The sequence below is a fragment of the Eptatretus burgeri genome, chromosome 14, assembly GCF_056783735.1.
Source record: "Eptatretus burgeri isolate ZD-2024b chromosome 14, Ebu_testis_v1, whole genome shotgun sequence".
NCBI classification, from domain to species: domain Eukaryota; kingdom Metazoa; phylum Chordata; class Myxini; order Myxiniformes; family Myxinidae; genus Eptatretus; species Eptatretus burgeri.
Genome location: NC_140974.1, coordinates 40,298,659 through 40,315,333, shown reverse-complemented (window position 1 = coordinate 40,315,333; position 16,675 = coordinate 40,298,659). Strand labels below are relative to the sequence as shown.

Below are 16,675 nucleotides of genomic sequence, written 5' to 3'. Positions count from 1 at the left end.
GAGGGTCATCCCAGAGTTTGTGTCACCCTTGCTTGTAACCTTTTAAGCAAGATCTGGGCCCTGTTCATTTTCATCAATGATCTCTCCGACTCTGGAAAATCCTCTTTATCTCTTTGCTGATGACTCCACCCTCTGCCGTACCATCTCTCATCCCTCAGACCGGCAAGCAGCAGCTTCTTCGCTCACTACAGATCTTGATAAAATCACAAGCTGGTCCAACACCTGGAACATGTCTTTCAACCCTGACAAATGTCACTCTCACGACGTCTCGCCGAAAGGATTGTCTGGAAAAACACCCATCTACTTTCTCAACAATCCTCTTGAAGAAGTCCGTTCATTCAAGCTTCTGGGTCTCTCTGTCTGCCATGATCTTTCCTGGGAAAGCCACATTTCCTTGCTGGCCTTCAAAGCCAGTCGCCGACTGGGCATCCTCCGTCGTGCAAAGTCCTTCCTCAGCACACCTGAGCTCCTGACCACATACAAAGCTTTTGTCCACAGACTGACGGAGTACTGCTCTCCCCTTTGGGCTGGTGATCCCGCCTCTCACTTTTCTCGGCTTCACGCTGTGGAAACCAAGGCATTTACGATCATTGGTATCTCCCACGATAAGGCTGAGTCTTTGGGTCTCTCACTTTCTCACCGCAGGCAGGTCGGTGGTCTTTCTGTCTTCTACTGTCTCCTCTACAGCCTCACCCCTCCTGGTCTGTCTGAAATATGTCCCCCCCCCTATATTTCCGCAGGGCGCTCAAGGTCCGCCAGCAACCTCCTTCTGGTAAAACTACCAAAATCAAGAATCATTGCTCACCTTCACTCTTTCATTCCTCTTCCCCCCCCCCCCTCCTTTGGAACAAAATCCCATTCTTCCCTTCAGGTCTTCAAAACATCTGTTTGCCATCATCTCTACTCTTCCCCCATCCAAAACCACGATCTTTTCTACCTCCACCAACCCACCATAAACCCTCCTCCTTCAAATTCCCTGCTTTCCTTCCTGAAAGTCCCTGTCGTGTCCATCTTGTTTACCCTCTGTACCCTGCGCCATCCCTCTCCCTTCCACAGATCTCCTTGTGTCTCTGTTCCCCACTATTTTTCCCTTCCTTCTCCCACCCCTCTTGTCTCCTGTTCCCCTTGTTGTGTGTTTCTCTGTGTTTTGGCTCTCATAAGAGCCTCGACAGTGAAGACAAAAAAAATAAAATGTTTACCTGATCACAATAAGCTGACAGTATGGCCGAGACGTACGTATACTCACCTCTAAGCTGTTTCGCTTGGGTTTGCATCCCGACTCAACTCCAAACTGCCATCTCGGTGTTTCACAAGCAGGGTGATTCATCAATGTGTGTGCCATCCCTTGGATGGACGTTGAATTGGGCATCCCATCTGCCAGCATTTGTTGGTAGACAGTAAAGATCCCATGGTGTCCTTCGCAAAGAGTAGGCAAGCTATTGCCGGCGCCATGAACAAATTACAAATTCCTGCCCTAACCATCAGAGGGAGTTGCATCAGTGGCATAGCCGCGCCCTCAGCCAATGATGCTACCCCACACCCTTGTGCTGCATACGAACGAAGACGAGGTGATCACACAATTTACATGCATACTGTTTCGCTATTTACTGGCATGTCTAGGAACTTTCAACTTTCTCATGCTTATTTGTTAACTCCTGGGCCTGTTGGTCTGTTGGACCAAATTTTCATTGGTCTTCATGACCTTGTTGCAAACCTGCATGTCATACTGCTTGAGCTTTAGCTTGCCTTTCACCAAGCCCACATGTGCTTGGGCCAGTGTGAATTATATGTTTGAGATTACTATTGCTAAAATAATGCTCCTATTATTATTGTTGTAAATATTATTAGTATTAATTGATATATGCTTTGTTACAATGTTATCGTTCTTTGTTATTAGCCTGTCCCCCGCACACAACTCTTTTTTTTTTTCTTCTTTTTTTTCCCCTCAACAACCACTTGTCTGACAAATTTCCAGGGGAGGAGTGACCCCGAACCCTCCATCAATGGAGAATATTTTAATGACAATTGTGATGCATTGGTCATGTGGTATGCCAGCCATCTTGGATTAACCCTTCGTTAGTCTCATGGGGTGTTTTGGCACCCCACATTTTTTTTACATTTTTTAAATATAGTAACATTATATGCATTTTCGCATTGGGGTGTGTATACACCCCACCAGACTAACCACGTTTGAATGACACAGCAGACTAACGAATGGTTAAATGCAAAAAATTAAAGCATTTTATCTCTGAAACCATTGATCTGAAAAATTTGAAACTTGGCACATCTCATTCTACTCCCAATCCTTTATTCCCAATGGGGAATAAAGGATTGTAAGGATTGTGTCATCGGTGAAGTGGTAGACCAGCCGTAAATGTTTATTTACCATTGAGAGTCAGTGTGTATGTCCAGGCCGTAACATTTTTACCAATCGAACTTTTGTCATCAAATCTTCAACAAACCTTTATTATGAGATTGTGGAAAACACAAATTAATAAAATGTACATATTTATTTATTTTTAACAGTTGTTTTCGTCAAGTTTAGTTCGAGTACAAAGCACACACAGATGGGCTTTGCATTGTGAGATGCTTTCTAGTTTATTTTGTAACTGGAATGTCATGCCGCTGAATGACCCAGAAAGCTTCTCGATACATTTTAACATGGCGTGTGTTTATAGTTTCGGAATTCTTCCAGATTATTTGTAGTTAATTCACCGAATCAACTCAGGAGATCATGACTATCATTTCCGTGCATCACATTCTACATCAGGTAGCGCCAGTAGAACTCCACAAAAACCATGACACACAAAAACACACTCATTAAATTTTGTTAATAGATGAATAAAATAAAATAAATGAAAAATCACTCAGAGAGTGACACTTGGCAAAACGCAACAAAGTAGAACGGCACTCGGAAGAGCGCTCAACTCTGCCAGGCTGAACAGTTTATGTTTTGTATCCCATTGATAGGCTGGATCTGAACCAAAATCAAATTTGATTGTTCTTGTCACCAAACCAACCCAAATCCACCTAGATTTGTCATGTCATCCACAACTTTTTGAGATATCATGACATGTGTTTATATATATATATATATATATATATATATATATATATATATATATATATATATATATATATATATATATATATATATATATATATATATATATATGTGTATATATATATATATATATATATATATATATATATATATATATATATATATATATATATATATATATATATATATATATGTTGTTGTTGTAGATTCTCGCCTGCCGGCGTGCGAACGACCATGTTTAACTAATAGCGGCCCCTTCGCCCACCGAACGGACAATCCAGTCGTGGCTTTCCGGATCAACGCCGGAAACCAGCCACGGGTGTGTTTTTAAGCACACCACAGCCTAGTCAATATCCTACCCGCGTGCGACAGGGTCAATCGCCGAAGTGTCTATATACCTAATTATTCGCGCGGGCAGACTACCGAGAGTCTGTACCTCAACGGGGCCGCTGGGAAACGAGCCACTTAAGCAGCTCGCTTCGTTTTGGGATAACCGAGCGGGGTATTATCGCGAGCCCCATTGGACCCGATCACTTTACCGGCTATTCAAAAACGAACTATATCCCGAGTGCAATATGGCAGTTCAATTAGGGAAAGAGACACAACGAACGGGTTAACATTTAAACAAGCACATTTATTTCACACACAACAGATATGCAGTCATGTATCAATCAATGCACGTATGCAATCATGTATGCACTCAATGCAAAACATGCATGCAGTTATGTAAAGCAAATGCGGGTAAGGGACAAAACACGAGCAAGACAAGAACTACGACCATCTATCTATTATGTACAGTCACTTATCGACAGTTCTACTTACGGACATGGCGCCACAACGTTCATTCAAAAACAAGGAAAAACCCCAGGACAGACAAGGGGTAGACTGGTCCCCTTGGGGTCTTCATAACACGGAGCCGTGTGGACTGCAAAGGCCCCGCGAGACCGGACTGGCTACCTTCACCTCGCTGGGGCGACCCGCGACGTCCTGTCTCCACGACCCACGGTAACGCACGGCTCGGCAGGCTGCGCGCCTTGGCTCCGCTGCGCTCTGCTCTCTCCAGGGCCCTACCACGGCTCCACTCACTGCCCACCACTCCGATACGACACCCTTCTCTCCTTTCCACACACCTCCGTACTCCACAACCTCCAGCAGCCGACGACTCTGAAAGCGACCGCGAATGAGAGAGACCGACACAGAGCGCGACCACGACCTGCAAACCTCGACCGCGCATTCAGCGCGCTCTTTTATAACCACAGTGCCTCGCCCCCCCCCCCTTTCTCGGCGCACGGGGGAAAATTCCAGGAGAGTTCGACTCGGCTCTTTTGGTGTGATAACTTCCTCCCCGCGTCTCTTCCGCACGTGTTTTCGTTGGGGGGGGGGAAGGGTGAGGCCGTCGTCCGTTCTCTCCCGACGAATGTCAGGCTTCTCGCAACCCTGCTGAGGTGGCAACGTGGTGGTGGTTGTTGTGAAGCGGTTGATGAGAGCGATGTTGGTGGTGGAGGTGGTGGTTGTGAAGCGGTTGGTCCAAAATCCCGACAGTAAAAGAAAAACGGCTAACTCAAAGATCACAGCCCTGATCACACGAATAAAATCCCATTAGACAACGGTGGGGAAATCTATCTGAACACAGACTTACTGGAATAACTGAACTAAGGACCGATATGGTGTTCTGCAAATTTCCACAGCCGTAACACTACTCCCTCCCCTTTTTACAGACTTGTCCCGAGTCGTCGAATTTTCGTGTGCCATCATGTGTAAGTTCCCCTAGTACATTTTATCTTCGGATCCCTGAGTGCAACATTTAGTGTATTCGTGTCCCAAAAATAAATAACCTACGGGCTGAGTCACTAACTAAACAAACCCGCTCACGCAGACGACTTAGATAAATTGCCGGCGCGATGACAAACATGCAGGGGGAAGCTACTCATTTACAATTTACCTTAACCTTAACTTATACATTGGACATTAAACCATGGCCCGGGACTGATGGACTCTGTGGGGGAAAAAGGGCACATAGCAATGTCAGCGGTATTTTGAGGGTGAGCGCCCCCGCAGCTGAAGGTCGGATGTCTTCGGGGCCTGTTCAAAAGGCCCCGTTGTCTGTCACAAAACCTTTTTTATGTCTTCAGCTGCTGAAGGCAACTCACCCCAACCCGGCGGCTATGCGGCATCCTACAGGCCATTCTTCAAGCAGGGAGCCAGGCTGCTCACACGCAATCTCTGGCTCATGAAACAAATGCAGGTGACAGGGAATATGGCCGGCTGCACCAATGCAGTCCGAGGCCTCCCCCTTGGAATGAGCGCATTGAACAGTGAACACAAACGGTGCACGGGCTGCACCAATGCAGTCCCCGTGTGCGGCTGCCTGCAAGGCAGTCCCTGCAGAACACTGGATGGTGCTGACGCAAGCAAACACAAGCGAATGAGCGGATGGTTGGATGGATACACGGTGCACGGGCTGCTCAATGCAGTCCTGTGGTGCGGCTGCCTACAGGGCAGTCCCTGCAACTTGCGCGATGATCCTGGCGCACATGGTGGTGGAGAAATGGGGAAAATGCAACAAGGGCTAGCAGGCATGGGGTCAAGGTTAAGGCAGGCAAGGCTGGCACAGGCCGTTGTAGCAAAAACAGGCCGGCAGGTGAAGCTGACCGGCACAGGCCTTGTAGTAAAAACAGGCCGGCAGGTGAAGCTGGTAGGCAATGGCCTTGTAGCAAAAACAGGCCGGCAGGTAAAGCTGGCTGGCACAGGCCTTGTAGCAAAATCAGCCCGGCAAGTGAAGCTGGCCGGCACAGGCCTTGTCGGGCGGCCTGGTGGTTCGTGGAGAGAGTGCGGTGGTGCTGGCCACTCGGAAGGCGGGCTCGGACCTACCCTACTGTCTCCCTCCCAACCTATCGCCTTTGCCTGTCTCTGTTCATACCCACTCCCTTAGTTTGCCAAAAATCCAAATTTAGCCCCAACTTATTTTTTTGTTTTATTTTATTTTTATTTTCCCCATTATAATTCGTCTCCCTAACCCCCTTTATTGTCTCTGTCCAGCTAACCTATCCTGTCCAAGCCTACTCCCAACCCCTATGTTCCCTTCCTGGAGGGGAATAACGGAGAGCTAATGTCCTGTGTCGAGGCCCAACAAAGCCTAAGAATGGCCTCCTCAGATCTCAGCGATCTCCTTACCACGGTGAATCCATCGGCCCACAACGAGAGCGAAGGGATGGATGGTGCGGAGAGGTACATCTCTCTATCTCCCCTCACAATTATTACTCCTAAACTACCCCGGGGCTTTCCAAAAGTGCCTCTCGCTTAATCTACTGGTTCTACCAACCAAGATTCCCATCGCCTGTGTTGGTGTCCTCACAATTTTGGGCCATGCCCTCGAGTTTCCCTCGTGCCCTCACACGGTTTCGTGGCTGCGACGCGTGGCTCCCTTGGCAGGAACTACCCTCTGCCGATTCTTCAACAATGGCACCCTCGGGCCCTGCAACTGCCTCCGAGCCTACCAGCTCCCTAAAACCAGCATAGTGCCCTCCTTGGCTACTCCCCCTCAATGCTCATGTGGCAGGCTGGCGCCCCGGGCCCCTTCCCCGGATGCCCATGCCCAATGCACTGCCCACGCGGCCAATGGCACCCCGGGACCCGCATCATGCGGGCTCATCCGTGCCCACTACGCTATCCCGGCCCTTGGCCTACCACGGCCGACTAGCCCGGTGCCCGGGGTACCCACTAAGCGATACTCATCGTTCGCAGCCACGCTCCCAGCCCGTCAGCAGGGCTCCTGCACCCCTCCAAATGGGTTTCAAGCCTACATTCGCACCATCAGCAAAACGACCTCCATTTTGTCAATTTGACTAACCCACTAACTCACTTTACACTGACCCTGGGGTCCCTTGGGTGGGAATCACTCCTCACCAAATCACTCATCGCACCATGCATAACACATTCGCTCCATACACACAGGCCTGCTGGCCCTCACTCACTCAACATGTTTCCTTCTCAACTCGCATCTTCTCACACATCGCTGATCACTGCCATTCTTCTCACGAACTCCCTCTACTAACTCGTGCTCCCAGTCATCCCTTAAACTAGTAGCACATTCTTTTAATCTACGTAGCTAAGCTAGGTCCCCTCTACACACTCAAAGTCGGTCCTTGTCTCCAAATAATCATTTCCCATTTCCCATCCTAAATCTAAACTGACATCCCTCTAACTAACCATTCCACGGGCCATATGAGGACTTGTCCCTGCCCCATGAAGCCGGTCTAACTAAACTAACCCTTCCCCCTAACTCGTTCCATCCTGTGCCTGGGGCAAGGGGGTCTTCCTCCCTCTGCCTAGGAATCCTGTTTACCCGAAACAGTGAGGCTTGCTTTTCTCTCTCTTCTTTTTTTTCCTTTTTCCATGCGCACACCAGCGCGGCAACTCGTAACCTGCGCTCTTTCCCCATGACATCATGGCAGCTGCTCGCGCTTCGCGCACCTCGTCCCTCGGACGGTACCATCCGGCAGGGATTTCCCTCCTGCCGGATTCCAACCATGCAGCCACGACGTCACCCTGCGCGTCCCAAGCAAGCCTCGCGTTTCGAGGGGTTCCCCACGCGAACACATGTGCTCTACTCGTCGGAGCTTTACAAACACGCTCACGTGGAGAACCCGTCCGTTCCAAATTCATCTATCCCAGCCGAGCTTCTGTCCGTCCACGGGATCGGCTAACATCCACCGCGTGCGTTTCCGGACCGGATTTCACCTGCGCTGACGCGCACGTGGCGGCCTCGTGCGTAGCACAGCAGGGACCCTGCGCGCGCTGCCTTGCAAACCCGGCACGGTGCCCAAAACAGCTATGGCCGCTACTCCGCCTTTGTCCCTCGTCTGGTCCTGTCGTCATCACTCCACGGACGCACTCCAGCGTGCTATGACGCTCACACACCTCTCCATGACACTCGGACGTGCGGTTGCGTTCTTCCGCATACAGACTGTCATCTCCCTCACATACAGCGACCTCACACACGCTCTCTCTCTCACACACAACCGTTCACTCACGCATGCCATTTCACTCACACACGTGGTTCCACTCACACACGGCCTTCCAATTGCACAGGGGGTTTCACTCGCACAATGCATGCTGGTAAGCACGCATTTCGGCACACTCGTAACCACACACCGGAACAATCACACTGGGGATTCGTGCCACCACAAGGGGTCCTGGGGCCTTCACACCCCCCAAGCTCCACGTGCACCCGTCCACAGCACTCACTCCCTCTACCTCGCAAAGCTCGACCGGACCCACCTGGTCGAGATCCGCTTCAAGGGAGCATAGCGTCTCCCTCCATTCCTGAAGGAGGCTATCCGGCTGCTTGCACCGGGTCACGACACATTCTACCAGCCCGCCCCCATTGTCCTCCACTACCTCCATGTGTGTGTGCTCGTCTTTCACCCCGTCTTTATTGTGTAGTCTCTCCTCTACTTTTTCTATCTCCCGTGTCTGTTATTTCTTTTAATTCCTGCGTCTCCCTTTGTGTCTCTGTTAATTCCGTCACCTCGTTCATTACCTCCGTTTCTTCCTGGCTTATCGTCTCTTGATTTTTCGGACGTCATCACCTCGTGTCTCGTCTTACACGTTTCAGTCACCCGGGCTCCCGTTATTATTTCCACGGTCTCCATTTTCAGGGTTTGCCCTAATTGTTGTTTCATCCGACGAGAGATGTCTATCAAGTCCCGCACCACTAACGTTCTTCCCTGTGGTGATGTCACACATCCCCTATCATTGTGCTGTTCTACTTCCTGGCTCCATTTCAGTCGTTCTTCCTCTCTGAGCCCCCTTAGCTGTTCGTTATCTTTCTGGAGCTTTTACATCCCTGTGGACTCCAATTTTGCTCTCTCCTTGAGTTGGTTAATTTCAAATTCATATAGTTTTTGTTTTCTACCCCATCTGCGCTCTTTGTTCCGTCTCTCATGTTCTTCATTCTCCAATCTCATCGTTTCCTTCAATTGGCCGATCTCCTTTTCCTGTTTCATTCGTTCTTCCTTCACGATCTCCGCGTACTTCAACCTTGCTCTCTCCTTTTGTCGTTATTGTCCTTCTTTTTGTTTCTTCCTCCACTGTCTCTCATGCTCTTCATTCTCCAATCTCATAGTTTCCTTCAATTGGCCGATCTCCTTTTCCTGTTTCATTCGTCGTTCATTCACTATCTCCGCGTACTTCAACCTTGCTTTCTCCTTCAGTTGTTCTTGTCTTTCTTTTTGTTTTCTATCCCACTGTCTCTCATGTTCTTCCTTCTCCAATCTCGTCGCTTCCTTTAATTGGTTTATCTCTCTTTCCTGCTTCATTCGTTGTTCCTTCACTACATCCGCGTACTTCAACCTTGCTTTGGCTTCTAACTGTTCGATCTGCACAGTGTGGTTCCTTAACGTTTCATTCTCCGTTGTCTTTCTTTCCTCTCTTAACATCCTCAGCTCGTTTTGTAATCCCGTCTCTTTGTTTTGGTGTTTCCGTAACTCGGAAGCTTTTTTTTCTAATTCCTCTCTCATCTCCACACCTCTTTTACATTCTTCCTTCCTCATTTCATCCATTCTCTTGCTCATCTCCTTTATTTTTTTTGTTCAGTTTGCTCTTCTCTTGTACCAACTCATGGGTACTCGCCTCTACTTTCCTCATTTCTCCCTGTAGTTCTTTGAACTGTCTTGACTTTTCCAACAATTCTTCCTTCCTTTGCTCCAGGTATTTCTCTCCTCTTTTTATCTTCTGTTCCAGGCTCTCCTTTATCAGATTGCCTGATCTTACCTCTTCCTTCAGTAGTTCCAATTCCCGATCGTGTTCACATTTTTCCTCTTCTACCTTTTTTTCCATTCTTCCTCCAAGCTCTTCCTATCCCGAGAATTACTAATTTGCTCCTCCTCTATTCTTTTGTTCAGTTCACTCCTCTCATGTTCCAACCTTCGGGTAAACCCTTCCTTCAGTTGTTTCAATTCCAAATCGTGTTCACATTTTTTCTTTTCTAGCTTTTTTCCCATTCTTCCTCCAAGTTCTTCCTATCCTGAGAATTACTAATTTGCTCCTCCTCTTTTCTTTTATTCAGTTTGCTCGCCGTTTGTAACAAAAACCCACGCAACCAATCTACTTGCGTCATTTCCCCACGTAGTTCCTCGACTGTGCTGGCAAATTCCTCATTCAGCTCCCAAATTTGTTCCTGTGCATCGGCCAATTCAGTTTGCAATGTACTGCAGTCACCCTGCCTCACCTGCCATGCCCCCGTGGTTTGAACCGGTGGGCGGGAGCGCTTCCCCCGCCGTTCCGTGTGGCTCGTTGCGCTATTAATAGCGGCCCGCTCACGCCTTGTGCCGCGCTGAGGTGCGGCCGCGCCGCCATCTTGCGACTCTGACTTTGTTTGCCGGAAAAGTTCCTGCACAGGCCACTCCCACTGACTACTATTCGTGGTGCGGTTATAATAATAAAACAGAGAACCAGATGCATTGGATCGCCGTATTTCCCAACTTTCTGGTAGGGGTCCAACCCGTATCGTGATGGCGTCCTCAACCATGGATTCTAACATTTCTAAATCTATATCTAATACCCCCTGCTCCCGTTCGCCTTGAAATGATATTTTGCGTCTCGGAATTAATTTAAAAAGCTCGTAATTTGGGGGAACGGAGGGTCGCTTCGCACACACTTGATCCGATTCCCGTTATTTTGGTTGGAGGCGGGATGGATTCGAATCTCACTCCCGGACACCGCTGGGAAACGAGCCGCTTAAGCAGCTCGCTTCGTTTTGGGATAACCGAGCGGGGTATTATCGCGAGTCCCGTTGGACCCGATCACTTTACCGGCTATTCAAAAACCAACTATATCCCGAGTGCAATATGGCATTTCGATTAGGGAAAGAGGACACAACGAACGGGTTAACATTTAAACAAGCACATTTATTTCACACACAACATATGCAGTCATGTATCAATCAATGCACGTATGCAATCATGTATGCACTCAATGCAAAACACGCATGCAGTTATGCAGTTATATAAAGCAAATGCGGGTAAGGGACAAAACACGAGCAAGACAAGAACTACGACCGTCTATCTATTATGTACAGTGACTTATGGACATGGCGCTACAACGTTCATTCAAAAGCAAGGAAAAACCCCAGGACAGACAAGGGGTAGACTGGACCCCTTGTGGTCTTTATAACACGGAGCCGTGTAGACCGCAAAGGCTCCGCGAGACCGGGCTGGCTACCTTCACCTCGCTGGGGCGACCCGCGACGTCCTGTCTCCACGACCCACGGTAAGGCACGGCTCGGCAGGCCGCGTGCCTTGGCTCCGCTCTCTCCAGGCCCCTACCGCGGCTCCACTCACTGCCCACCACTCCAATACGACACCCTTCTCTCCTTTCCACACACCTCCACAACCTCCAGCAGCCGACAACTCAGAGAGCGACCACGAGTGAGAGAGACCCAGGTAGAGAGAGACTGACTCAGAGAGCAACACAGAGCATGACCACAACCACGACCTGCAGACCTCAACCACGCGTTCAGTGCGCTCTTTTATAACCACGGTGCCTCGCCCTCCCCCCCCTTCTCGGCGCTCGGGGGGGGGGGGAAATTCCAAGAGTTCGGCTCGGCTCTTTTGGTGTGATAACTTCCTCCCCGCGTCTCTTCCGCATGTGTTTTTCGTTGGGGGGGGGGAGGGGTGAGGCCGTCGTCCGTTCTCTCCCGACGAATGTCGGGCTTCTCGCAACCCTGCTGAGGTGGCAACGTGGTGGTGGTGGTTGTTGTGAAGCGGTTCATGAGAGTGATGGTGGTGGAGGTTGTGGTTGTGAAGCGGTTGGTCCAAAATAACGATAGTAAAAGAAAAACGGCTAACTCAAAGATCACAGCCCTGATCACACGAATAAAATCCCATTAGACAACGGTGGGGAAATCTATCTGAACACAGACTTACCGGAATAACTGAACTAAGGACCTATATGGTGTTCTGTGAATTTCCACAGCCGTAACAAAAAAAAAAAAATATATATATATATATATATATATATATATATATATATATATATATATATATATAGTTTTTGGTCCAATTCCTAAATTTTAGAAATTAGGCCTATGTTGACCTTTAAAATAATTGGTGGTTGAATTCATCGACCTGATATGCAAATCCTCTTCGTATATCAAGTCGATTGGATGAAAATTGACAAATTAAAAAAAATTTTGGCTTATGTTGACCTTGAAAATAGTTGGTGGTTGAATTCACTGACTTGATACGCAAATCCTCTTCAAATTTCAAGTCAATCGGATGGAAATTGACAGTTTTAGAAATCTGGCCCATGTTGACCTTTTGACCTTAAAAAATAAATAGGATTCTGTCATGCACAAACTACACCATTTGGTGATGTTTTGTGAAGATCTGTGTAAAATTGTGACCTGTAGGCGATTTGAAAGTGAGCGGACAGATAAACCAACAAACACACAGAAGCGATCAACATGCTTGTCAAAAAAAATAAAAAAAAAATTCCAAGTAATAAGCACACGCACACACACACACATCCATTTATAGTAGAAGGAATCAATATATCAGCTTGTACCAAGGATGTGGGCTGGCCTGATAGCTGAGAGGTATGCACACTCTTCTCTGTGCTGTTTGAATCCTGACCCAGCTATAATCTATCATCCTGGTGTTTCACAGGCATGGCGATTCATCAATTTGAGTGCCTTCCCTTCGGATGGTGTTATACTGGGCGTCCCGTTTGCCGGCATTAGATGCTGGATGTTAAAGATCCCGTGCTGTGTTTTGTGAAGGGTCGGCGAGTTATCCGAAACATATTTCAAATGAATGCCCTTACTAACTGCTGGGAAGGCAATGGCAAAATAACCAGTATCACCCTCACCTTGGAATTGCTTCGGTAGTGCCAATGTTGTGTAAAGAGCATGGGACGTCTAATCATCGTCAACCATGAACGGTGCCATTGCAGAAAGCTTCAGCAAAGAAGAACCCTAAAACCATTGTTTCATTCATGGTGATCCAAAAATAATAATGCACATTAAATCCACAAAGAAATATTTGAAATTTCTCATGTATTATATGCTCTTGAATCGAGACAGAGCATTGGTTTTGCCGAAGCTGTTTCTTGGGGAGGGTTACAATCCTGGACTGGTCGCCATTCCAACACAGGAAGTCAGGGCAGGAATTTGGGATCTTCTTAATCTGAGGTTTCTGAACTGGATCTTCCGAAAGAAGGCTTCTTCACTTGGCAAGGTGCACTGGCGATTGAGTTATCACATCATGTAACATAAAGTTTGTAAATGGTACTACGGCCGTTATATTTGTGGGGGTAACAACTTTTGGGACGAGGCTCGTATGTTTGGTCTTAAATTTTTCCATTACCCATTATATTTATTACCCCGGCCACTGAAGGTGAAGGAGGTTATGTTTTCACCCCTTTTTGTCTGTTTGTGTACAGGATATCTCAAAAGGTTTTGGACGGATCCGGATGAAATTTTGTGGGCAGGTTGGGGTGTGTGACGAGGACGAACTGATTAGATTTTGGTGAAGATCCGGATCTGGATCCGACTACTAGAATGTCTTGAGTGATTCTTCACCGTTGAGAGAGAGAGCTAAAAATTATATATAGCATGATATCTCAAAAAGTTTTGGACGGATTCAGATGAAACTTGGTTGACAGGTTGGGTGTGTGGCAAGGATGAATTGATTAGATTTTGGTGAAGATCTGGATCCAGATCCGGATACGAGAATTATTTGATATTTAATGTGATTCTTCACCATTGAGAGATCAGCCCAAAAAAGATATATAGCATGATATCTCAAAAATATATTGGACCCGATGTGTTCTCGTGGATCAGGCATGACGTGGCAGAGGTATGCGCTCTGGCGAGTGCCCTTCCAGTTAATTTATTTACTGCATTTTGATTGAACTTGGAGGTAAATTGGTAAATTAAGACCACTGAAAGCAAAACTTTATTGTACTCCAAAAATCCTTTCATTACATGGAAACATTTGTGAACTCTCATCTGCTGTCTCGGTCAATTCTCGCCTGTTTCGCAGTGAGCTATGACGTGGCAACCGCAAAGGACATCTTGCTGTTGGCGGCATCCTCGGACGAGCAGAAACGCTGGGTGTCTCGCCTCACAAAGAGGATTCCCAGAAAATTGCCAGCATCCGAGGGGGATACTGGTAGTCTTGCACGTGGCTCCCCTCGTTCCTCTCTCCGCTCTGCGACCCAGTCAATACGACGCAGTGGCCGGCAGCAGTCGCAAGTCAAGCCCAGGTTGGTGTAGACGGAACGAGAGGGTCACGGACCCGGGTTCTTTCAAAGTTGATGGTTCTGTCACATTGTGGAGTGAACCGACTCTGAGGTTAAGATTGTCGGCCGGGTCTTCTTGTTGGTTGTTCTGGTTTAGCGAAGGTTCACAGAGGAGCATCTTCCAGGTAGACAGCTTTGGTCACCACCTGGGCATGCACTTCGCTGGAGTCTGGTCCAGGGCTGGACCTGTAAGTTGCTCTCGAGTGCCTTGTTTGCTTTGTGATTGCCATTCCAGGAATTTTTTTTTTTATCCTCAAAAGCCTCGTGTCCTCCCACCACACTCGGTCAATTTAGATGTGCTCGTTCTGGGATGGGTTCAATAATGGAAGACAAATATGAATAGATATTCACATCCTTATTTTCAAGAAGCAAATATGCAAACTTTACATCGAATCTGGGATTCAAATTTAATTCCTGAACCCAAAGTTGATTTTATTTTATGCCTATAAGCTAGTTCTCTGACATGAAACTTTATGTTCGTATAAATAACCATTTTGAAATACATGACTAAAGATGGCATCACCGGTGCCCGTGAAGAGAGAAACTAAAGTGTAGTTCGGCCGATTCTATTCTTATTCTTGTCGTTCTATTCTTAAGGTTTTCAGTTTCTGCACTCGTTCTCCTCCCGAACCCGCTGCTCTTTTTTCTTTACTGGACGCTTTATTGGTGTTTCGGTTTATCTTTTCTTTTTTTAATGTCTAACTCAAAACGTATTACTTGTTGAATCTATATACAGTACTAGCAAAGGTACTCGGTGTTGCCGGGCAAAGCCGGGTCTTCCCTCCTCCCACCCCACCTTCCCTTCCCTCCTCCTACCCCACACCTTCCCTTCCCTCCTCCCACCCCACTCCTGCCCTCCTCCCACCCCACTCCTTCCCTCCTCCCACCCCACTCCTTCCCTTTCCTCCTCACACCCCACTCCTTCCCTTTCCTCCTCACACCCCACTCCTTCCCTTTCCTCCTCACACCCCGCTCCTTCCCTTCCCTCCTCACACCCCACTCCTTCCCTTCCTCCTCACACCCCACCCCTTCCTCCTCACACCCCACCCCTTCCTCCTCACACCCCATCCCTTCCTCCTCACACCCCCTCCCTCCTCCCACCCCACCCTTTCCATCTGCCCACCCCACCCCTCCCTCCCTCCCTCCTCCCACAAAATAATTTTGCAGTGTGGATGTAGTGAGAAGTTAGCTAAGATGGTAACTTTTAGTTTTCCACAAACTTTTCTTTCACCTTTGAGAATTATGTTGTTAGATGAGCAGTAAAATTACCTTTAAATCAATAGAAAGGTTGTGTATGTACTATTTTTTAGTTTTTGAATAATACCAATTAGCACATTTTAGAGGTCAGGTGACTCCTTCGCCAAACTTACCAATCTTTGTAACGTCTTCAGTTATTTTTCATATCAGATACCATATTTGATTATTATCGGAGCTCAGCATCTCACCAATTATATATGTGTATCTGGGTGGAAATCCAAAAATAATCTGAGCTTTTCATGAAGGATTGTATGTATGGATCTACCCTCGGAGATGGCGACAAGTTGTGGCTCGTATTTATAATACGTTACGAGTTTAAAACCGCTTGTAAGGTGCATCATGGTTAAAAAAAGTGATTCGATAAGTTTTTTTTTTTTCGCAGTTAACCTTGGGAGCTCAGATGAGTCGTCACACAAAAACAAACAGCAAACAAACGTCTCATTTGTTTTTATGTAGAACATATATATATATATATATATATATATATATATATATATATATATATATATATATATATATATATATATATATATATATATATATATATATATATATATATATATATATATATATCTAGCTAATGCTGTCCGTTTCTATCTGTCCCACCCTCAAACACTCCTCGGAGCGAAAAAAAAAATTTAAGTAAAAATTGCTTCAAATTCATCCAAACCTACGGGAAAATTTCGATATATATTTTTTTCCAACTAAAAAATAATAATTGAACCCAGGTGGTGTATAGGTAATAGACTGCTGCTTCAATCGCTTCCAAATTTTTTTTTATTCTTCTTCCTCTTTGCTGTTAAATAAATAAACGTCCCTTTTTTGTTTTTAGCTCTTTCAACCAGTGCAAGAATAAAAGGATATATATATATATATATATATATATATATATATATATATATATATATATATATATATATATATATATATATATATATATATATATATATATATATATATATATATATATATATATATATATATATATATATATATATATATATATATAGTATTTTATTTTCCCATGGGCTTCTGCGAGTTTTCGTTATT

The 16,675-nt window shown here is 46.4% G+C and overlaps 1 protein-coding gene across 4 annotated transcripts in view; it reads left to right on the top strand.

Annotated features, from left to right (window-relative positions):
- The window catches only part of ROCK2 (Rho associated coiled-coil containing protein kinase 2), a 73,122-nt gene that overhangs the window by 53,644 nt on the left and 2,803 nt on the right, over positions 1–16,675 (top strand). For 3 of the 4 annotated variants that reach the window (XM_085854451.1, XM_085854453.1, XM_085854452.1), the window contains 2 exons: positions 14,110–14,332; positions 14,466–14,556. In XM_085854451.1, coding sequence (XP_085710577.1) covers positions 14,110–14,332; positions 14,466–14,556 — 314 coding nt within the window. The remainder of the gene's footprint in view (positions 1–14,109; positions 14,333–14,465; positions 14,557–16,675) is intronic. The other variant, XM_085854454.1, reaches the window with a different exon arrangement.